The following is a 23,931-nucleotide window of genomic DNA, read 5'->3' as shown; positions in this document are numbered from 1 at the left end:
TGTGGCCTGCAGGACTGGGAGAAAATGCCTTGCCTCCCACATGTCTCCCCAGTATCCAGCCTAGTTACTCATGAAAAGCACTAAGGTTTCAATTTGGGCCTAAACTCAGAAAGAGACCTGTTGGAGGGGAAAACAATGCCTGGAAGTATCTTTTTCCAGAAGCAGCTGCTGCTTCTGGGAAATAGAGATGAAATTTTAGCCACTTTGGAGAAGGTTTCATATACAGTAGCTTGAAAGAAAATGGTGTGGGGCTAGTCTTTGTTGTTGAAGCTATACGACTGACCTTTTTTTAGTAATTGTCCGATTGTTTGGAGTAGTCTGTAGCATTATTTGACTTTCTCTATTTCTTCCTTGAGACACATTCTTTTAATAAAGTAATTTAAAAGGCAAGATGAGCCTGAAAAACCCTCTCCGATCTTCTACTTGATCAGACCTGAAAATGATGTCTTGGGTCTGGGTCTCTTCATTGTCTAGAACCTCTTTCACCTGCAGCACCTGAAAAAGCAAGTTGATTCAACTCCTCATTCCCAGCCAGACCCCTGCAGGCTGATGTTGACACATCAGTGTACAATGTTAAAGTGCAGCATAATTTTCAGTGTGTTGCACAGAAATATTTACAACTTCCACTTTTAAAAGCAGTTTTCTAATAGGAAAGAGACAATACAGTGCAAAGAATGTGGCACCAAAAGTTACTTTAAAAGATGCTACTCGCCTGTAGATCCTATAAATCTAACTGATTTGGGATTGCTTAGCACCTCTGGAAAATGAGTGCTTCTACTCAGGTGCCCAAATATGGGTTTAGGAACTTCAGGCACCCAGGTTCAAAAAATATTGACCAGAGAGCCTAATTCTGCTCACGTGTGGGTGTAAATGAGGAATAATTCAATGGAATTACACCATAAAAAGTGTGATCAGAACAAGCCACACCCAGTAACCTACCTCTGGCAAATAAAGGTCACTACCCTAGCACTATTACAAAAAGTAATGAAAAGGTATAAACTGCAAATAAATAAATAAATAAATAAACCTGAGTGGCTTTGTGTTTAAAAATCAATTTTCATAATAAATTTAAGTCATAGAGCACTGTGTAATATCAATACAAATGTTTTAATAACTGCCACGCTGCACAAGTGCAAGACATGGAGAGATTTTAATTTAAAGGATCTGGAACAAAAGCACACTTTCCTTTTTAAAAGACCAAGTTTAGTAGGAGAAAAATAATTGTAGAAAGAGAGGTATAATTTAGAAGGAAATTGTCCACCCTGTACTTATGAAGAATCCCCTAAAATCAATAGTTTGAGGGATCAAGTTGCTAATTTATTCATGGAGTTTGAGGCTCGAAGGGATCATTATATGATCTAGTCTGACTACCTGTGTATCACAGGCCATTACATTTCACCCAGTTACCCCTGGATTGAGCTGCAGAACTTGTTTAACTGAAGCATAACTTGTGCTAACGATAGTTTTAAAATACTCGGGGGAAAAAGGTGGTGGTGTCTCCTTTATGTGCTCTTAGGATAGGGTAAGAGAGAGGGGAAACTGAAAATAATAGATTACAATGACGCCGTGAGCAGGCAGATTTGTTACAGCAGATGATGGTGAAAGCTGAACCTGCCCATCTCTGGGATACTAAGGCTGGGATTGTTCTGGCAATTATAGGAGAAATTGACCGATTGTAGAAAAGACTCGTATGGTACCTACTGGATTACCTGGTTGCCTTTCATTAAGTATTTGGATAAGGAAGTAACGGTGGGATGCTCCTAAATCCCTTAGGCACTTTTGAATATTACATTCTAAAACTGAAAACAAACTCAGGAGCTAAATTGGGAGCCTATTGAAGTCAATGGGAGTTTTGTCACTGACTTTAATGGGGCTAGGATTTCACCCTAGAAGTTTAACTTTTGATTATACTAATTAAACTGTCAAACTGTGTGACCTGAGTTTTGCTTTAAAAACCTCATATTTTCCCCATGTTTCTAATCTTACTGTATTTGTTTCTCCATCAACACTAATATTTGTAATTCCTCCCAATTTAGTACCATCTGTGAATTTCATTAACATTCCATTTACTTCTCATGATCTTAAATAAGATGATTTTAATATGAAATGCCACAGTACCCCTTTGGGAGGGGGGAAGGGATAGCAATAGCTCAGTGGTTTGAGCATTGGCCTGCTAAACCCAGGGTTGTGAGTTCAATCCTTGAGGGGGCCACTTAGGGAGCTCAGGCAAAATCTGTCTGGGGATTGGTCCTGCTTTGAGCAGGGGGTTGGACTAGATGACCTCCTGAGGTCCCTTCCAACCCTGCTACTCTGATTCACTCCCACCCCTCAGTTTGATACATATATACCCACTAACTCCCACCCCTCAACTCTGTATCGCTATACTTCATCTATAGCTTTTCAGTCAATTTTCACTCCAAACATTGTTCCCATCTATCTAAACCAATTTGAATCCAACTTTCAGGCAAGATTTCATGAAATTCAGTATCAAATGCTTTTATGAAATCCAATTACATCCTCTTCATTCGTTTTATCTGCCAAGGCTGTGATTTTTCTAACACTTGTGCAGAGTCCGATCAGCTAAATGATAAAGGAATTATAAGCAATTAAAATCATACGGTCACTTGGATTCCATGCACGTGTTGTAATCTGCATTACCAGATCCTGATCTAATTTTTTGTAGTGATATACCAAAAAAAAGCCATCAAGTGTGTCTAGTATTTATTCTTTTACAAGCTTCTGCTACTTTGACTCCCTTATTCCCTAGAGACCAGCTCCTCACCTGATGTAAATGTGTGCAGACCCATTCAAGTTGATGGAGGTGGGCTAATTTATGCCAACTGAGTTGCTTACCCTATCCGCATAACTGATTTTTCTCCATTAAGATTTGTTCCTTTTTTTTAAACCAGTGATAGAAATTAGACTTACAGGTTAGCAGTTGATCATTTTGTTTTTCCTCTTTGTGACAATTAATACTACAATTGATACATTGCTTTTCTTCTGTTTTGATAGCTCTCTCATAGTCTGATTTTGCAGCAAGAACAAACCTTTCAACAGCTAGGAATATTGAAAAGCAACAGATAAGGGAATATAGGAAAATGTATTTTCCAATATTCTCTTATCTGTTGCGTATCAATAACTTTTCCTTACTTCCTAACTGAAAGGTATTTTTTTCTTGCTGCAGACCGATTTAGAAAGGGAGTTCAGATTCTGGGCCACTTTAGTCCTTAAGATCAGTGGGATATAGGAATTGCCAACCTGAATCAGACCAGTGGTCCAAGTAGTCCCATATTTGATCTCTGACTATGGTCCGTACCCGCTGCTTCATTGAAAGGGGAAAGAAACCTTGCATTTGACACAGGGAAAATGTGAGAGATTAGCCTATGTCCTAAACATGAAGATTTATGGCCCTTACAAATCATCTTTGAATCCTTATTCTAACACAACATGTTGTCATCCATATAGATGTCCAATCCAGCCTGTCCCCGCTAAACCCTTGGCCTTAATTATACCTTGTGGCAGTGAGTTCCACAGAATGATTCTTCCTGCTCAGACAACTTTCTCTTTTTTACTTTATTCCCCCTACCAATACATTTCTAGAAGCCTATCTTGTTCCCTTTAATATTTCTGGGTCTTATCAACTCATCCTGCTTTTACTGCTGCCCTTATCTTCTCTCTGCAAATGATTAATGACTTTTGAGTTCTTGTTAGCTTGCCTTCCGACTTCTCCATTTCCAGTTTAGGTTTTATTAAACCTCTGCAACTTTTTTTAAATTTTCCTCATGGGTTCAACTTGGCCACTGTTTTTTCCTTTATATTCTTCTGCTTCATACTTCCAAATACTGATGGAGAAAATGCAAGACACTTGGTTAGGATTCATGACAATTAAAGAGGTCTATCTTTTCCATCCTCTTAGGACAATTGAACAGGTGCTGTCCTGAATGCTGTATGAACATAGTCTGTTTTTAAAGATCTATAAAATAAGCAATCTGATTTAGAATAAAAGCAAAGTTAAGCAACTTTATCATATATTTTGTTTCCATCTTTTTGCTTATAATTTGCAAAATTATCCAAGCTTTTTTGTATTTGAATTTTATTTTTAATCTTCTGTTAGTCTTTTAAATGTATCCTACCAGTAAGGCAAAATCTCCTTTAATGTTTTATTTATCTTGGCTTTTGCATTTTCAACTTGAAGCTTTGCTAAATAAACAAACAAATTCAGCTTTACAATGCACAAGTTCGAATGCATTTAACTACATATCTTGGGTGTAAATAAAGACTGGTCCAAAACAGGCATTTTTAAACTCCACTGAGTCCCATACATGGATTTAAAAAAAACACAAAAACCTCTTTAAAACATTATCCAAAAATGAATTATAAAATCTTGCTGGAGGCAAGATTCTTGCATCTTTCCCAAGCAATGAATTACCAGTTACTATACACTATGTTTCAGTGATAGGCATGCCAGAGACTAATCTAAAAAAAATGCTAATAACATAGCTTTACTATTACATTTGGAAACTTCATTTTGTCCTAATATAGGCTGTGCAAAAGTTGTTATAATTGTTACTTTTGGTTTATCTTAACCTTGATCTCTTCATTGTTAGGATGGTTGCAACATCAGGACCACAAACCAGTGTGCTTTTGGTGTCTGCTTCAAATCAGTAGGCTGATGAACATATGCTTACACATCCATAAAAGTACCCTTTCTGTGGGTGTTATGCTTGATATCTGAGTATAGCAGAGCTAGTAATATCAATAACCGTGACTCGGCAATTGAGTGGTACAAACTAAAAGACCTGCTTTTTCATGTCAAATGCCAGTTAGGATATATTTCTAGAGTGAAAACTAACAGGTGGCCTAGGAAGGTGGTATGCATGGGTGTCAACAGCCAAGCTTAAAATCTTGGCTAGGGAAAAGCACACATGGGAAAGACGTGTGTACATTTCTTAGATAAAACTCTGTATTGTATGCATTTTATTATAGATGCTATATAAAAATTAGGGCTGTGGATTAATTAGTTAACTCACGCAATTAACTCAAAATTAATCGCACTGTTAATAGAATACCAACTGAAACTTATTAAATATTTTTGATTTTCTAAATTATCAAATATCAGTTTAAATTACAACACAATATAAAGTGTACAGTGCTCACTTTATTATTTTTGCTTACAAATATTTGCACTTAAAATTATAAAAGTAGTATTTTTCAATTCACCTCATACAAGTACTGTGATGCAATCCCGTTATCATGAAAGTGCAACTTCAAATGTAGTGGGTTTTTTACATAAAGGCACTCAAAAACAAACCAATGTGAAACTTTAGATTCTACAAGTCCACTCAGTCCTACTTCTCGTTCAGCCAATCGCAAAGAGAAACAAGTTTGTTTACATTTGCAGAAGATAATGCTGCTTACTTCTCATTTACAATGTCACCTGAAAGTGAGAACAGGCATTCACATGGCACTGTTGTAGCTGGGGTTGCAAGATATTTACATGCCAGATGCGCTAAACATTTGTATGACCTTTCATGCTTCGACAGTCATTCCAGAGGACATGCTGCCATGCTGATGATGCTCGCTTAAAAAAATGTGTTAATTAAATTTGTGACTGAACTCCTTGGTGGAGAATTGTATGTCTACTGCTCTGTTTTACCCACGTTCTGCCATATATTTCGTGTTATAGCAGTCTCGGATGATGACTCGGCACATGTTCATTTTAAAAACACTTTCGCTGCAAATTTGACAAAATGCAAAGAAGATACCAATGTGAAATTTCTAAAGATGACCACAGCACTCGACCCAAGATTTAAGAATCTGAAGTGCCTTCCAAAATCTGAAAGGGATGAGGTGTGGAGAATCTTTTCAGAAGTCTTAAAAGAGCAACACTGTGATGCAGAAACTACAGAACACAAACCACCAAAAAAAAAAAAATCAACTTTCTGCTGGTGGCATCTGACTCATGATGATGAAAATGAACATGCATCGGTTTGCACTGCTTTGGATCGTTATTGAGCAGAACCAGTCATCGGCATGGATGCATCTCCTCTGGAATGGTGGTTGAAGCATCAAGGGACATATGAATCTTTAGCACATCTGGCATGTAACTATCTTGTGACGCCGGCTACAACAGTGTCATGTGAATGCCTGTTGTCACTTTCAGGTGTCATTGTAAATAAGAAGCAGAGAGCATTATCTTCTGCAAATGTAAACAAACTTGTTTGTCTGAGCGATTGGCTAAACAAGAAGTAGGAGTGAGTGAACTTGTAGGCTCTAAAGTTTTACATAGTTGGATGGATATATATATATATATATAATATATATATTTATATTTTTGCATGCAGGTTTTTGTACATAATTCTACATTTGTAAGTTCAACTTTCATGATAGAGATTGCACTACAGTACTTGTATGAGGTGAATTGAAACATACTCTATTTTTTACAGTGCAAATATTTGTAATCAAAAATAAAGTGAGCACCTTATACTTTGTATTCTGTGCTGTAATTGAAATCAATATATTTGAAAACATCCAAAATATTTAAATGGTATTCTATTGTTTAACAGTGCAATTAATCGCGATTCATTTTTTAATTGCTTGACAGCCCTAAAAAGTACGTAAAGATCACTATCCAAATAATTTAGTCAACTACACCAAGAGGATGATTCAAAGCCAATAGTGGTTAATGGAAGGCCTCCCATTGACTTTGAATCAGGCCCCAGATCTGCATTGTGCCCAATGCGGAATATCTCATATTTCCAGGAGAAAATGTCCAATACTTCTATGCTCTTAACTGAGGACGTATGTATATTATCCAGATGGAATCTGCTCTCTATTCTCTAATGAAGTCTGTGGTGTGAAATATGTCCTTTAGTCTTTTTTTTTTTTTTCAGTAGACACATGCAGATATAGGGATTTGCTTCTAAGACTATGAAACAAATCATGTGCTGAGTTTTCTTTGCAAATGCATGTGTGTGGGGAAATAGAAACTTACACATCAGATTTTCAGCTATGCCAAGAATATCTGCAGAAACATTTCTGAGTACTAGGTTCTTAAGTCATTTTAATGGTGATGGATGTGCAGGACACTATAATCAATTACACTGCCTTGAAAATTACCTAGTTATTTTCCAAAAGAACAATGAGTAACAGTTGTTTGCCACAGTATATTTTAATATCTTTTGTTCTGCATGTTTAGAACCTTGTAAAGAACTGGAGAGATTGGGACCACTACCAGGCTATAGGTGTAATTTGTAATATTTAGGCTTGTCTAAACACATAAGTTGCATCACCTAACTATATTGTTATAGCTTCCACTGCATAGTGAGTGTCCCTTGACGATGTGTGGGTGTTTCATACAGCTACAAGGCAGAAACAAGAACTTTGAAAATTAAAGGAAAATGTGATTGTAAACCACAAATTGTTGGGGGAGGGGGGCATCAGAGCCAGGTATAAACCAGAAGCAACTTTCAACTCAATTTTTCTTTTAAACTGTCTAGATTAGAAATTGACCATTTGAAATTAGAGATGTGGCCTGACTTTATTGACCCTCCCTCCCCCCCCCCCTTTTTTTTTTTGGTCCAAATACAATAAATCTACCAATAGCAGATTCATCATGGTATACCAAATAAATAGAGGATTAGGATAAAGGAAGGGAGGAGGAGAAGTAACATACCTCTCTTCAGGGTTTATTAATCATAGATGACATGGCTTTGAATTTTTGGGGCATTTCCTTTCTGTGGTAGTGTGGCCTTCCTTTAATGTAAGCTTTCTTAATGCTCTTAGCTGCGCTTTTTTTTTTTTTACGCTCCTCTCTTCTGGCCCCTCAATGTGCAAGTGTCACCATTTGCTCTTAGATTCAGGGTCAAGTTAAGAGGGGTGAGAGATACTTGCTTACCAAAAGGTAGCTTGTGTTGCCCTGATTTCTCATTGCCTTGCCTCTTGTGTCATCATTTCCACCTGTGTAAAGTGGGTTTAAAAGGCTACCCCATCAAAAGTGACAGGACAGGTTTAATAACCCCACACTCTGGATGGCAGGAGTCTAAAGAGAGATTGTTGGTGTAAAGTATGCATTGAAAGTTTCAGCGTGGATTGCCCTCTGTACATGGCCCTATACATCTACACTATTATAAAGCAGGACCTACGACAGGCCTCAATGTCTCAATTAAGAGGGAATTAGCAGGTAGAGGCAACACAGTTTGGGAACTAAGTTCAAGAGCATATTACTCAAGAAGTGCTTGTGGGGCTGGGAGGGAAACCCACTCTAAGTTCTTGGTCAACAAGAACTGAGAACCCCCAATATACTTAAAACTATGAAACAGTCTGTTTTAATAGCCCTCTGATTTCCCCTTGTTATACTAAGGAAATCAGGGCTCTCTGCCAGAGCCCATCAGACTCCTTGGCTCCAAGACTGTCGCGTTTAGACTTGCTATTTCCAGGTTCTGTCTTGGCATCCCCTCTCCCCACATTCATTTTTCTCTTCGGTTCCTCCTTCTTTCCTTTTCCAGTTTTTCCTTTGTTTCCAACTAATTGTCTAATCTCATTCAGAATCCCATTCCTCACCCCTCAGATCCTCTTCAGTCTATTTCCTTTCCTTTTTCTGTCTTTTATGCCTACTCCCTCAGCCCCTTTCCCATTCTCAAGTCTCTTTGTCAGCTATCTCTTCTTCAGTCTTATTCAGACCTCCTTCCTCCCCTCATCCCATTCATTTCCTACTCCTCGATCCTACTTCTGTCCTTGTTGGCCTCATACACTCAGATCTAGCCCCAAACCATGTGCTTCATGCCATCTGAGTGCAGGCTGAGAAAGAATAAAAGGTGAATAGATACAACTCTTAAGCAGTAGAAAGGAAAGAGACAAAATAAGGAGCCAAGGAATAAGTCCCAGGAGGAAAAGGAGACAAGTGTTTGTGGTAGATTCATGTGTGATATTTCTTGTCTGAGATAATGTGACGAATCATTGGAGCACAAATGCCCAGCCCAAGCAATGGAAGCTGGGCCTCTGGCCTGGGGAGGAATGGAAGTACATGAAGGAAAAGTGGCCCTTAGGGAGGAAGCAGAGGTCTGGGTGGACCAAGTCATAGATGAGGGAATAGGAGAGGGAAGTAGTGTATGGATGCTGCAGAGGGCAGAGCCCAGATCCCTCAGTAAGGGTGCACGGAGGTGGTACAGGCAGCTGTTCCAACAGTTCTTGCCTGCAGGCTCCTCTCTTTAGTGCAGAGGAGAGATGGGGAGGACTCAGCAGCCCTACTTTAGCAATTACAGGTGGGGCCCTGGGACTTAGTCCCCCTTCAAACTAGGGGAGAGGCAGTGGAGCTCAGTCAGTCAGGAATTCGTAAGGGCAGGAGTTTCTCTGATCCAAGTGCGTGATTCCCCACGCAGCGGGAAACCCTCTGCAGACCCAGGGAGAGAGAGATGGGAAGTGACCCCTGCCCTGAATACTGTAGCACCCCTTATGAAATGAAGGGGTAGTGACCAGGTAGGCACCAGAAGAGCGGAGAGGGGATCAAGCCCACCAGCCCCTTCTCCAAAGACTCAAGTGTGAATGCTGGGAGTGACCGCGAGAGAAGGCAGGGGCAAGGGGTGGGGCAGGAGAAAGAACTGGGCCTGGGAGGGAGCAGGGGGACATGTGGGCTCAGGGGGTTGGGAGCAGTGGGGGATGTCAGGGTGGGGGGATTGTAGAGGGCAGGCAGATTGGGGGGGGGCTCTAGGGGATGGGAGCGCTGGGGGCGGAGACTCGTGGGGCAGCCTTAGGAGGCGGTGGGGGCGGGCACGGCTCAGGGGGGCTGGCAGCAGAGGGATAGTAGGGGCGGAGAAGGGCTATCAGGGGACCCCCCCCCGGCACAGGGAGCCCAGAAGCCGCTCCCTCCTGTCTCGTGCGGGCGGGGCCCTTAGCTCATCTCTTCTCTCTGTTTCTTCCCCCCCCCCCCCCTTAAAGGGCCAGTGGCCGTTTCCCCCCCGGCGTCGGGCTCGGAGCCCTCGCTCCGCCTGGAGCATGGGAAGGCGGCTCCCGTCCCAACCCGAGCCCGTTCGCTCCCCCCCCCCCTCCCCCGGGCGCGCAGGCTCCGTGCGCCTGCCTGCAACTTATTTGACGCGGCCGGCGAGCCTTGTTTCACGCCGCCCAGCGAGCGAGCCGGGGAGGGAAGGGGCGAGGAAAGTTGCCCACGTGATTGCTCTGGATGGTGGTAGCGGGGCGGCGGGGGGGTCCGCTCCTGCAGCCGCTCGGGGCCAAAACCTCCTGCATCCTCCCGACTCTGATAGCAGCAGCCCCCCCCCAGGCCGTAGGGGCGGAATCGTCCCTGGGCATCTCCCCCCGGGGGGAGGCAGCGTCAGGAGCAGCCAACACACACCGGTGCCTCCCCCAGGAGACTAGCTGAGCCTTAGCACCTCTGCCAGCATTTATTTATTATTGGGGAGGGGGCGGGGGGGCGTGTCCTCCTCCCTCTCCGCTTGGATCTATTCTCACCCCCTCCCTTCTCCTCCTCCCGCAATTAATCCGCCGAATTACTATGATTGATCCTTATTAATAGATTGGCTGGGTGGGCGTGTTTGGCGGGGGCGGGGTGTGACGAGCTCCCACTCAGGATTCAGTCCCTGACCGGTGCCTGAACAAACTGCAGCTGGATGTATCGTTACGATGATGATGATGATTTCCCCGTCTGATTGAGAGCTCGAGCAGGAGGAAGACGGAGTCTGTGTGTAGTGGGGGGAAGGTTGTATCCCACAGACACATACAATTTTTTTTTGTGTGTGCAAGTTCTGTTAGTTGGGGAAACAAGAAAATCATTTTTGTTTTTGTGTGCAAGGAAATCTTTCTTTCGCCTGCTTCCCAGTGGGTCGGTCTCTTTCTTTTTGCCTTCTTCTCTTTTGGAAAGCCTCCGTCTCCCAGCCCCTTGATCAAAGCATTCCGCTATTCTGATTTATTGCCTGCTTGGAGAGGGTTCTCCCCCCCCCCTTTTTTTTTTTTTTTTTTTACAAAGGCGACCTGTGATCAGCCATTACTTTCCTTGGCTTGCTTATAGGAATCTCTTACATTTGGTGTTCGCTGGTGGTGGAACCGCACTTGGATTCTTTTATTTCTCTCTTCTTCTCTTTCCCCCCCCCCCGCCCCTTCTCTCTCTCTCTGTCCTCTCCTCCTCCCTCTTTCTCCTCTCCCTCGCTCCCTCCCCCTTTATTCCATTGGGGAAGCCGGATTTGTGGCCGTGCTGGGGAGGGGGGGGGGGGGAGAGGGAGAGCGAGAGAGCGAGCAAGAGCCATGGATGGCCCGACACGATGCAACGGGCTTCGGAGAAAGAGGAGATCCAGATCGCAGAGAGATCGGGAGAGGCGATCCAAAGGCGGATTAGGAGGGGCCGCCGCCGGTGGGGCCAGCAGGACCAGGGCTGCTTCGGTCCTCTCTTCCTCAGGCTCGGAGAAGGAAGACAATGGGAATCCACCATCGTCCCGACCCAGACCCCCCAGGAGGAAGAGGCGAGAGCCCTCCTCGGCAGAAGAAGACATTATCGATGGCTTTGCAATGTGCAGCTTTGTCACTTTTGAAGCTTTGGAGGTAAGGCGACCCCCGCCTCCCGCCCCGATGCTGCCGGTGTGCCTGGCTCATTGTTGGGTTAGGGGGGCGGAGGGAGAGATGGCAGGGAAATCTGTCTGGTGCCCCCCTCTCTGTCTCTCTCGCTGGCTTTCACACTCTTTCCTGCCTGCGTTTTCTTTCTCTGGATGGATAACAATGCAGCGCCCCCCCTTTCTCCCTTCTTTCCCCCCTTCCCCGCCCCTATAAATTGCTGTGGCTGCCTGTCTGTTTTGTTTTGGCTGCAGTTGATGGGGGATTTCCCCCCTCCTCTCCAGCACTGGGGAGCGGTGGGGCTGCTTATTTTGCGGGGAGTGGGGCGCATTCTCCTTCACTAGGAGAAAGGAAAGTGGGGGGGAGGGCTTAGCCTCCTTTATCCTGCATGGGGACCTCACCTCTTAAAGGGTTAAATGTACTGGGAGAAGGGGGGAATCCCTTGCTGACATCTAAAGGGCTTGTTACCCAATTGTCCCTTTTTTTTCTTCTTCTCCGAAGTGCTTTTGCTTTGTGTGTGTGTGTGGAGAGCTCTGTCTCTTTCTTTATTCCTTGAACACCTGCAGCGTTGCTTTCCAAATGCACATTTCCCAGCCAGCCAAGCTTCTGGGGGGCGGGGGGGTAGCAGGAGATTAAAAAGCGGGGTCTATTGCGATTGGGAGAGACATATGTCAGGATAGATTTTTGGGGGGAGGCGGGAGAAGGATATAAAAATGGGAGGGGCGCTTTTTCCTCCTTGGGATGGAGGAGAGAGAAATGTTTGAACCCACAATCCATATGTGGGGAGGAGAGAGTTGTTGGCAGTGTGTGTGGTTTTTCTTTTCCGCCGACAACCAGAGCATGTTGGTTGCAGCCCTTCTCTTCTGTCCCCCCCACTCCTCCCCTTCCAGCAGAGCGGTGATAGAGGATCCAAATGAAACTTTTCTTGGCTATTCTGTAGGATTCGGATTTTTGGTGGTCACTTGCACTGGGCTGTGTTCTGCAGGCCTGGGGAACGGGTTGGTTGTGCCAGTAGTGTTTGAACGTTCCAGTCCTGATTCATTGCCAAGGTTATACCTTTGGGGGGAGCGGGTGTTTCTTGATATTTTGTGGGGAGGAGGAGGGAAGGCCTGATGAGAACCACTTACCAAGTACAAACACAGCTAAATGTCTGATTTCTAAGGTCTGTGTGTTTGGAGGATTGGAAGGGGGGAGGGAGGCTATGGTCTGATTTATGTTTTTATTTTGTTTTGGTTATGTGTGTACTGGCCCTTTAATTTGCCCCCCCCCCCTTTGAAACATGTGATGAAACGGCTCCCGTTCTGATCTGAAACGCTTCTGTGAATCCGAACTAAGGTCCCTGTCTCTGCTGCTGTCTCAGGACACATCAAAGAGACTGTTACAAGTGGTCCTACTTACTGTTGATAGTCTTCCTAGTGCCTCCCAACTCTTGTTTTTTAACATGCACTATCGCATCTGGGGGGCTGGCAATCAAACTGGAGGCACCAGCTGTTCTTGTCTTTAAAAAAAAATTTAAAGACAAAACGTGATAGGAAACTGAATGCCGTTTAACTCACTGGATTTTTTGTTTTGTTTTTTTGTTACTTGCTGAATGTATCCAGTTTGTCTCCTTTTGAGCCCTGGAAGTTACCACTTTAGTGTCATTCCAGGATCCAGTCTGCCCTTTCATGCCCTTTCTGGCTCAGGGCATATTACACTATTCAGGCTCTCTTAGAAAGCACAACCTGTGCATTTCCTCCCCCCCAACCCTCCAAGCCTGATCAGGAGACTGTTTAGTGTTTACTTCATTAAACAACATTTTAAAATAGTGTAATCCTGCACTGTGTAATCAAGGGGGATACAGTTGTTTTAGGATAGCTTTGGCAGTTTATTTTAAGGGCCTTTGTTTATAAATGACACGTTGTAGAATTTTACCAAGTTTGTGTTGGGGAAGCCAGATTTATTTGGGTTTGCATTTCATGGAATTGCCACTGTAACAATTATGAACTGTCAAAATAAATGTGAAGATGCAACTGATCATTTAACGACAACAAAAATGTGTATTTAAACTATTTAAATATTTATCAGTAATAATAGCATTCTGTTTCTTTACACTGGGATCCAAATTCTGTTCAGTTACGTCTGTATGAAGCCAGAGTAACTCCACTCAGGTAACTTATTATAGTGTAACTGAAAGGAGAATTTTTTCTCGTACCTGAGAAATACACAAAGTGCATGAGTTGTGATCCCTAGTAAACAATCACCAGTTTTATAGCCCTGGCCTACCTTGGTGAGTACTTCAATGGGTAGCCTCATTCAAGCCAATGGGAGTACCTGTGTGACTAACTAGTGTTCACCAACATGAGAGAGATTTACACAGTTAGGCTTAGTAGACCAAAATCTGTTTTCACAGAAACATCTCATTCATGTCACTGGGTGTTCTGTTTGAATAAGGACTCCAAAATTTGGTCAAAATCCTTACTTTTTGGTGAGCACATTTTATGGTCCGTATAAATATTGAAGAGTTTCTATCACCCTGCTCTTGTTTGAACTTGGTGAGGAGCTTTTATAAAATAACTTAAATTTGGCTTTGCTTGTTTTTTAAAGTGGAAATTAAAATTTCCCCCCTTTTTTTTCCTTTTCTTCTCTCTCTGCTAGTCGAAGAATGGCTACTAGTGGCTTCCTGTTGTAATTGTGCATCCCTTGAAAGGAGTTCACAAACATTTGCCAGCTTTGCCAGTTAATATTTTATTCAGATAAAAAATCGCCAGCACACTGAGATTTGACATAATTTAATATTCATGTGATAGATGGCACATCTTGAACTAATGATTTCATGCTGCATTGACAAATATTAGAAACTCACTTACAAAAACATAAGAATAAGACTAAATATATTTGAGAAAGAAGGGTCAAGCACACTGGCCTAATATTGCTGGGATTAATGGCTATGGCTACTTGACGTTTTGGTTGAGACTTGAAAGTACTAGCAGGAAGACCTGATAGTCACTACTAAGTGAGATGATCTTGGTGGTGATCAATGAGATGTGTAGGTGCTGAAATACTTGAGTGGACACATGCTGCAAGAAACTTTCTTGCAGCATTTGTTAATTTACTTGGTGAGGGCCTGATCCAAAGCTAAGTGAAATCAGTGAGTCTTTCTATTGGTTTCAGTGGGCTTTAGTGCCTGATAACAGGAAAAAAATTGCCCCAAACTCTTTTTCTGTGGTTGAACTTCAAATATGAGCTCCAGATTCAATATTGCCGCAATAACGTGGAAAAAGAGAGAGGGCTATTTCATCAGCAGGTGTAAATCAGTCTAGCTCTAATCCAATCAATGGCACGACATCGATATATACCAGTTGAGTATCCCACCCCAAAATCCAGAAAAGGAGAAGCAAAAGATGTTTCTTAAAGGGTAGTAGCCATTCAAGGACAGTGACATGAGCGGCAGCTCTCTGTTTGAGAACACCTTTCCAATGAGAGTAGGGTGACCAGATGTCCCGATTTTTGTAGGTACAGTCCTGATATTCAGGGCTTTGTCGTATGTAGGCGTCTATTACTCCCCACTCCCTGTCCTGATTTTTCACACTTGCTATCTGGTCACTCTAAGTGAGAGATCTTCCTTGGGTGGATGCATGGTGCTGCCCCTAATTGACTATTATGAATATTTTAGTGATTGAGCATGATGAAGCCAGTGGGCCCCATTCTTTTTCTAAACACATTGTGTTGGCACTACTGGAAAAAATGCCTCTTAATTGTGCAGCAGACTGGCTAGGATGTGGGAGGAATATTGTAAATGGATGACGTGTATGTACAGGGAGGATTGTGTACGAGAGGGGATTCCATCTATGGCTGTTGTATCCAAAGAAGAGAGGTGTATGTCTGCTAATGCCAGTTGTGGTACACTGCACCTTGATAAAAGTTACTGTCTTGAACCAAAGCTACTTGTTTCACTGACTGCCACTCTCTAAGTCACTATTCTCTCTGGCATTTAGAGCCTTTTCCTTATCTGGCATGTAGGTAGGCACCCCTTATCTCTTGATGATTCTTATCTCTACAGCAGCATGTTTTGGTCTCTTAACTGTTTGCTTGGAGTAGTAGGTAGAAGAAGAAAGGGGTGAAGGGAGAGTGGGACCTTACTGTTGTACAATGTTTCTGGATTCCTCAAACAACCAAGGAAATTAGGGGCTTGCAGTGAATGTTGCTTGTTAAGTGCTGCTTGAGTGCAAATTTGCCAAGAGCGGTCCCAGCCTTGCCATAATTCTCTGGTTAGCAAAGGCAGCTTGTGGGCTTGACTCTGCCTATCCTCGAAAGCCAGAGGATTCCTTTCATGCATTTGAAACCTTCAGATCTGGTCCTTAGTTTAAGCATCTGGGGTGTATTCCTAGAATTTGCTGTGAGGCACTGATCTCTTGGTGTGACTGTGCACAACATACATTGTCCCTATATCTGCTCTCCTTGGCCTTTCAACTTCTTATTTGATGTGGAAGGAGAAAAGGAAGGGGGTTCAGTGCTCCGATTTGTGGTGGTCAGTACTCTGACCACTTTACTCAGCACAGCAACCAGAAGTGGTCCTGTGGTGGTTTTCTGATGAACAGTACTTGTGTGACTCTGGCCAACAGTAGAATCTTCAGACTCTGTTTTGGCCAAGGGACAAGAAAGACTTTCCAGGAACCTCTTGGAACGAGGATGCCCAATTTTTTTCCATTTGTAACATTCCTTCTTTTGGTTTCTCTCTAATTAGCTGTGGCTATTTTGAGAGGGAGGTTTGTAAACTAGTGTTCTGGTGAGAACACTTCACTAAATTTCCCAAAGCTTTGTGTGTATGTGTTGGCGGAGGGAACAGAAATTGACACCATCATGGAGATGGCTTATTGTGATGAGAAGTGAAATCTGACCTGAGCATTGAGAGAGTACTTCCCTGGGTCAAAGCTTTTTTCCTGAGTCAGCTCAGCCCAGCCCTACAGAGTAAGCAGCTGGTTTTGTTTTCTGAGCAATGTTGTTAGTTTTCCGTGTGGGCAATTGTTTAGCTTCGGCTTGGACTGTTTACCTGAAACAGGACACACAGATTTATAAACAAATGTGCATGCTGTGTCTGACAGGGAGAAACCTACATTTAAATGGTGATTCTTGTTTCTTAACGCATGTCTACTGGTAACCTGTGTTAGATATGCTATGAGACTATGCTAAATTATTGTCTGGTAAAGCCCGGCATAATTAATTACAAATGGGAAAGGCTTACAGAATCTGTAACTCAATTAACAGCTCCTTTTACATTTGTATCAGATCATTCCATCCACCTAGAGTAAATTTTAAGCAGTTGTTCCACTGATGTGGATGCATGATGAAGGGAGATGTTAGTTATAGCAGCTCTATGTACTGAGAGAGAGAGAATGATGTAAGGGTAAAGTTTAACTGCCGGTGGGCACCAACAAGATGTGTAAGTAAGACGAAGTGTTTGGAAGATACCATGTGCTAAGTTCTTTTTCTGTATATTTGTCAGGCCCAGTCAATTACAATTCTGTGCATGCATCAGAGAACAGGATTTTGCCTTTAGTACTTACTGTGATACTACATATCATCATGTATGATCCATTGGAAAATTAAAATGTGTGTTTTTTCTTGTATCTGAAGCTTCTATGTTTCTACGTGTGAAGAAGAGGTCATGCGTCACTGGGTTGGGTACCAGAAAGCATGGCTTGTGATGGTTCTTTCTTACCAGTCTCTTACCCTGCATGATTAGTATGCCTGTATATTCCTTGAGTTTTCATCAAAACAAACACTTTGATCTGCCTTTTTTATCCCTTCTTATTACTGAAGAAACTTCACCTTCACACTGCTGCCAAGTGTTTGTTCATTGCTGTCAGCAAATCTTGGTGGCCTTATGATGTTTCTTTGACTACACAGATTATTAGGGGTTTGTCCTGTAACCTGGGTTTGCATGTGTGAGTGCTAAGATTTAAACCAACAGGGAACAGAAGGTAGTAAATTAAAGCTAAAATTTGCTAGTGATGAGTAGTGTTAAGGTCGGTTCAGTTGGTACTGGTTGCAGGGGGTCAGTAGTGGAGACATTTCTCTTTCATTAAGAATGTAAAGGAAATGGTAAACTTATCCAGGATCAAATTTGTGGATGATCTGGGAAAGGGGGGTGGATCACCAAGGAAGATGCTAAACTGCAGAGTGACCTGGAGAAACTTAAAACTGGGATAAACCCCACAAGATGAGGCTCCAATGGCAACATTTTAAAATCTGTGTCTCTAAATTTAGGCATTTAAGTAAGTAGCTCGATATTTTTCAGAGAAGGAAATGTTTAGGCTACACAGGGATGAGATATTGAGATTACTGGGAGATTCAAGTGGTCTTTTTTGGCTCTGCTCTTGATAATTATGGGAGTTACACAAACACGTGAATAGGACAAGACAGACACACCCTTATTCTTCTCTATCATAGCATCATTTTCTTATCCTATTTGGTGAGAAAGAGAGCTCTTTCTCCTTAAGTATCTGGGGTCTCTGCTAGGCCATGGGAGTCTGAAGAAATAAACTTATAAAATAAGGATAAAGGATCAGGAACTCAGAAGGAAAATGATCACCACAGAAAGGGAAAGACATCAAGAGCCTAAGGGTACGTCTTCACTACCCGCCGTATCGGTGGGTAGCAATCGATTTATCTGGGATCGATATATCGCGTCTCGTTAAGATGCGATATATCGATCCCCGAACGCACTCACCGTCGACTCCGGAACTCCACCAGAGCGAGTGGCAGTAGCGCAGTTGACGGGGGAGCCGCGGCTATCGATCTCGCGCCGTCTGGACCCCAGGCAATTCGATCCAAGATACTTCGACTTCAGCGCATATCTTGGATTGATTTTCTCCGCCCCCCAGTGTAGACCAGCCCCAAGTAATTGAAAGAGTTACAACACTGAGATTGCTAGAGAAATATCAGGGACTGGACAAGATCACTGAGAAGTAGAGGTGTGTGTTACTTTCAGGTAAGATCTATTGCTTTATATGTAAATGTTCCTCTGGGAGACGGATACTGGCAGTAACAGAGGGAGTATTGAGCAAAATCTGTTCCTGCTTAAAAAGCCCTTGTTGCTTTCCAGTTGGGAGATGTCTGCCAGAATATTCTACAGTGTAGTCTATTTTTTAGAAACAATCCTTTTATCAGTTTGATGGAGCCCCCACCATGCTACTCTGAAGGTCTGACCTGCAGCTTTCTAATTATCTACAGTAAATTAGAAGTTTTCAATCTTTATTCTGAGCAACAATAAGTTGAGTCAGGCTTTAAAAATAGCCCAAGCTCAAGTTTAGTGAAGTCTCAAACACAATTAGTGAAAGGGTAATGGAGTTGGGAAGTTGGGGGGTGAAATGTGGAAATGTTTAACCCACAGTCTTCCTTTACTTGAATTTCAACATTCTGTTTGAGACAATCTAATGCCAGTTCTGTTAAGGGTAATTGATTGCAATGCTTCTCTGTGCTTTTATGTATCATCCTTACTACTTATCAGTTTAATATCTGTGCTCTAGTTGGGGTTTGTCAAATCCCAAGCTGGGCTCTGCTGTACCCTTTACCTTTAAGATAATGAGTTGACTAATATCTTTAGATTCTTCTCCCTGGTAGGATAGCTTAGCAGCACTAATCTTGACACTTATGTTCTGAGGAGGAGAGAGAAGATTTTAACTGAAAGGGTAAATCCTTAGAATGGGAAACCTTGGAAGGAAGTATTTTATTTTACTTTTTTGGGGATGGGGAGGCGGGAGTGAGGGAGATGAAAATAAGTCAGCCTGAGAACTAGAATAGGATTCCCTGGCATTGTAAATATTGCTGTGTGTTTAATTTGATCACATTACATGACATGCTATCTGTGTGAATTTATGCTGATGTCACTGTATTTACCCAAATCTTGTTAGTATTAAAAACACATGAAATGAAGGCACCGTTTACATGCTTAGATTTATTAACTTCTTCATGCTCTGGAGTTCTTGCTTGTGTGACTCTTGTATTGTTACGTGCTCTTGGATGCAAAAAATGTGATAGTCTAAATGTCATGATGGTCACTCCACAGCACTTCTTGTGTCCTTTTAGGATATTTGTGTGAACTTCCTCTCTGAGGAACTGTTTCTTAACATTTTGAATTAATTAACATTCTTTCTATTAAATTGCACCTAGAGCAGGTAGACTTTTTTAATTATTATTTTTTTAATCAAGCTGGCTCTAGCAGGGTAATGGCACCAATCTTTACATGTAATGTCACAAGGTCATTCAGCAATCAAACGTCCTAATCTAATGTAAAGAAGCTGCCTGTTCTGTAAGGGTTGTTGTCTGAGTTAAGCTGTCTGGGATAGGTTTTGTGGATGCTGCAGGATGACTGTGCAGAGGCAGATCAGAAAGATGAATTGTGGCTTTCAGTAGTAGATTGCAATTCTTTCTCTGGCAGAGTTCACAGCACTGCATTGGGTTAGTCACAGCGTGTCCCCTACTTAAGAGGATCATAGGCAGTTAGAGGAAGATTTGTAAAATGTGGGGTTCATTCCTGCCCATTTTGCAAGTAATACTCTAAAAAGCTTTCATTCAAGGATCTGAGCTTTTACTCATGCTGCATCTGCCAATGCTATGGAGGGGTGTTAAACCTATTTTACAGGTGTTTAAACTGAGGTACATACATTTGCCAAATTGCATGTAGGGGCACCTTCTTGAATGCATCTGACTGGGCTTGTGTAGTGTGAGATGTACACATGCAGGGGACACACACACACTTACATGTGGCCCTGACTTGTGTGCACTTCAATCATTGGGCAAATCAGGCAGGTCCAAAAGTGCATGCACATGTTTGAAAATGTGGGGTGAGTGACTTGTCCAGGGTCACAGTGGGAGTCCACATCGGTACACTGGCTTCTGTTCCTTGGCTTCAATTAATAGACAACCTGGTATCCATTATACCACAGTGAAACGTGAATATTGGTTGCCATTAGCTGAAAATAAAGAACAGAAGCAAAAATGAGATTATATTATGTGAAGTTAATTGATAGTTGAGGCTGGTTGCAAAGAGAGGGGAAAGTCATGGCTTTATCATGGCCAAAAAGTTCAAAAGTCTTCCTTTTAATTTTTAAAAGTCAGAGCGCACAATGTTTTAATGAATAGTAAGCATTTGGCTACTAGAACTTTGTGAAGTCAAATATTTTTTGTTTCACAATAAAATGTTAACTGTTTCATGGACTTTCAACAATGATTTGAAAATCTTTAGAGCACTATTACAGCAGTCAGACATGGAGGCAAATCTGGGAAAAATGAAGCTTTTTGCTCAGTGGTAGGCTGGTTGGGGTTACAGAGACCATCGTGTTTAGTGGTACGGTATGTAGTGGGGATAACACTTAGCATAAATAGCCGCTTATACTATAATGTCTGCAAGCACCTACCTCCTTATTTCCACACAAAGTTGCATGGGAAGTCAGAGGGACTCCACGCAAGTTAGGGGCACTGTACCAAATATTAACTAATTCTCACAATATGCCTCTGAGGTAGGTAAGGATATTTTTAGCTTCCCCATCATAGGGAAGAAATGAGACCAGAAAGTGGCTATGGATTTACCCGACACCATGCAATATGTCAGTGGCAGACCAGTCATTAGAAGTCATTCCTACAGTCTCTGAGGTGCATGCGGTATATCTTCCTCCCATTGGCCTGTTGCTAGCTTTTCACATTAGTTTTGTCAGTTGCACATTTTACCTGTTACTAAAGTTTAGATAAGTAGAAATATCATTACTAAGGCATTGATTTCACCACCACCACCCCCCCCCATATAAAGCCCTAAATGATCTGAAACCTTCCTATTTGACAAACCACCTCTCTCCCTGTGACCTTCTTTTGTGGTTGAAATCATTGGGGCACACTAAGTGAACCCCTTATTACTTTTAAAGGAGGGGGGGCTGCTGGTCATGTCTTCTGTAAGAGCCCTTTCCAGCGCGCGTCCTCTCGACCGCATTCTGAATTAGGCCAAATCTAGTGACCTTCCAGGCATGCTGTAAAGGCCTGTCTGTTTTGAATGGGCATTGGTGGAGGGCTGAGGCAATAGACAGTAGGATTGTCCAGTGATATTGCGTGGTGAGCAGGGAGAAGGTTTGAGAAGAGACATGCTGCTGCTTTGGACAATTTATGTTGTAATCCCTTTTAGTATTGTGATTTCTAAGGCCTAAGTGCCCTTGATGTACATTGGATTGGCACTCTTTTTTTGGTGTGACAGTCTTCCCTTTTTTTTTTTTTTTTTTTTTTTTTTTTTTGGAGATCACATTAAATACTGAAACTCATTGTGTGAGGTTCAGAATATGGATACCCTGTTTTAAGGGGACACATTTATTTTCTTTTTGCTTTTTGGATATTACCACATTTTTACTGGCTGGCTATTGTGCTCCTATGCAGTGACTCTTCCAACATTAGTCATTTTAACTATGGAAAAAAATAATAAATGCAATTATTGTGGTTCAACAGCTGAGTCTGCTGGACTTTAAAAATAAATGTTAATGAGTTCTGGGTTCAGAAAGATACATCTGGTGAATGGATTTGCCAAATTTCCAACCTCACAATGTGTGTTGAAAAACCCAGTGAATTATGTAGTTACAAAAGTGGATCTTTATATGCTTATAAGACCTCAGTCCAATTGACTTAAATTTCTCTAACTACAAACATTCTCCCCAGAAAATGTAATCCAGAAGGAGACACATCTCTGTGAATTTTGTGGCAGTATGTGCTAGTAGTCAACTTTTGAAGAACCAATAAATCTATTTAAAATCTTGTTTCTGGATGGGGGGGGGGAAAAAGGGATGGTTGAGACTTTGAATGTGCATCATGTGTGGGCTAATACATTGTGTCTGTTTGCTGCTGAACCAGAAAACTTGTAACAACTGTTTGTCGTGTGTGTGTGTGCCATTTACATAATGAAGAAATTTCATGAGATTGTACTAACGAATCAAGATGAATGTAATTAAAAGAGAAGCAAATTGACACTCCTAGATTAAAGGCAAACTGTAAACTAATACACCTGTATGCTATCATTTATGTATTAGATGTCTGGGGCAGTCTGCCAGATATGCAAATAAAAAGACATTGACAAATTTCCTTGGATGTGTGATGGTGGAAAACACAACTATTTTACTTTACCGAGCATCGTCTGGGTTTGCCACAACAATAGAATTTAATAATTGCATGTCCCTGACACCTCATGACCAGAATGTGATAAATAATAAACAGAGGTGGTGGGGAGGAGGAGAAAATATATGGTCTTGCTATCAAGATGACTGACAAATGGGAGGAGCACACCTTACCGTGGAGCTTAAAGTTGTAAACCAGATTGTAAGACTCACCATTTCAGATATTTCCCATCACATGAACTATGTGGTACTTGTGGATCTGTGTTGACTTTCAATAGGATTTGTGCTTTCTTAGGTGTGTTTGAAAACTCCACCGAAGACACCTAACACTACCCTCTATTCCTATGCTGTTGCTGCTCTCAATAGTCCACTACATGAGTTCTAAAAATAGATGTTTTGGGCATATTGGGCCAAGTTAAGATCTGATGCAAAATGGCCTTGTGCATTCGTACACCTGTTCTGAATTTGGCTCATCGTCTGTTTGAAAGGACTTCCTCTCAAGCTATGGTCTGGCTCTCAACATGGTTTGCCTAACTCTTAAGGCTCTGAAGGTGCTGTCACTGTGGATAAGGATTTCACCAGTGCTATAAAATGACTTCTCAGACTAGAGTGCGAAGGGAATTTCTTACGTCTTGTTAATTAGGACCAAGCACCCTAATGGGAATGTTCTAAAGATAGGATCTTTCAAAGTTTTTGCGAGGTTCCAGGTCTCTGCCTTAATGAGTGACTGACCAAGGAATGTCTCCCCCTTTATATAAATGCTTTGCACTACTTATAGTCCTGTCCTTTTCAGAGGATCTCAGATACTAGGGAAACCTTGATTAAGCTAGCAATGTTATAGATAGGATAGTATTGCATCAGTTTTTATGGATGGTTAAACTCAGGGGCTAAAGATTGGACTTCACTAGGCTTTGAGTCAGGCCTGGAATTACCGGCCCCAAGTTCATACTGAATCAGTGGCAGAGTGAATCTAGGAATCCTGATTTCCAGTGTACTTCAGTCACTAGACCTTTCCTTTGATCTAAATAAAATCATGCTGTGATCTGTAACTTTAGGAAGGGTGTTTTGCATAATGCAAAATTTGTTCCTGGCTACCTGCATAAAAGCACAAAAATGCATGTTGTGTTTATAATTTTTATAGATAATTAAAACCTTTTTTCTTTTACTACACATGGACATGGAAGAAGATCGATCATGCCAAGTGCGCGGCTTCCAAGTGGATTTTTAAATGCTAAGTTTTTGTCTT

General features: G+C 42.1%; 1 protein-coding gene across 5 annotated transcripts in view; it reads left to right on the top strand.

Moving 5' to 3' along the window:
* The first annotated feature begins 11,112 nt into the window (after nucleotides 1-11,112).
* The window catches only part of AUTS2 (activator of transcription and developmental regulator AUTS2), a 980,988-nt gene continuing 968,169 nt past the window's right edge, over nucleotides 11,113-23,931 (top strand). For 3 of the 5 annotated variants that reach the window (XM_034752728.1, XM_034752725.1, XM_034752723.1), the window contains exon 1: nucleotides 11,114-11,547. In XM_034752728.1, coding sequence (XP_034608619.1) covers nucleotides 11,254-11,547 — 294 coding nt within the window. In that variant the 5' untranslated portion in view covers nucleotides 11,114-11,253. Of the gene's footprint in view, nucleotides 11,548-23,931 lie in introns of all 5 variants that reach the window. The other 2 variants (XM_034752724.1, XM_034752726.1) reach the window with 2 other exon arrangements.

The sequence above is a fragment of the Trachemys scripta genome, chromosome 18 (assembly GCF_013100865.1).
Source record: "Trachemys scripta elegans isolate TJP31775 chromosome 18, CAS_Tse_1.0, whole genome shotgun sequence".
Taxonomy (NCBI): domain Eukaryota; kingdom Metazoa; phylum Chordata; order Testudines; family Emydidae; genus Trachemys; species Trachemys scripta.
Note: the sequence above shows the minus strand (reverse complement) of the source record. Positions and strands in the feature narration are given on the sequence as shown.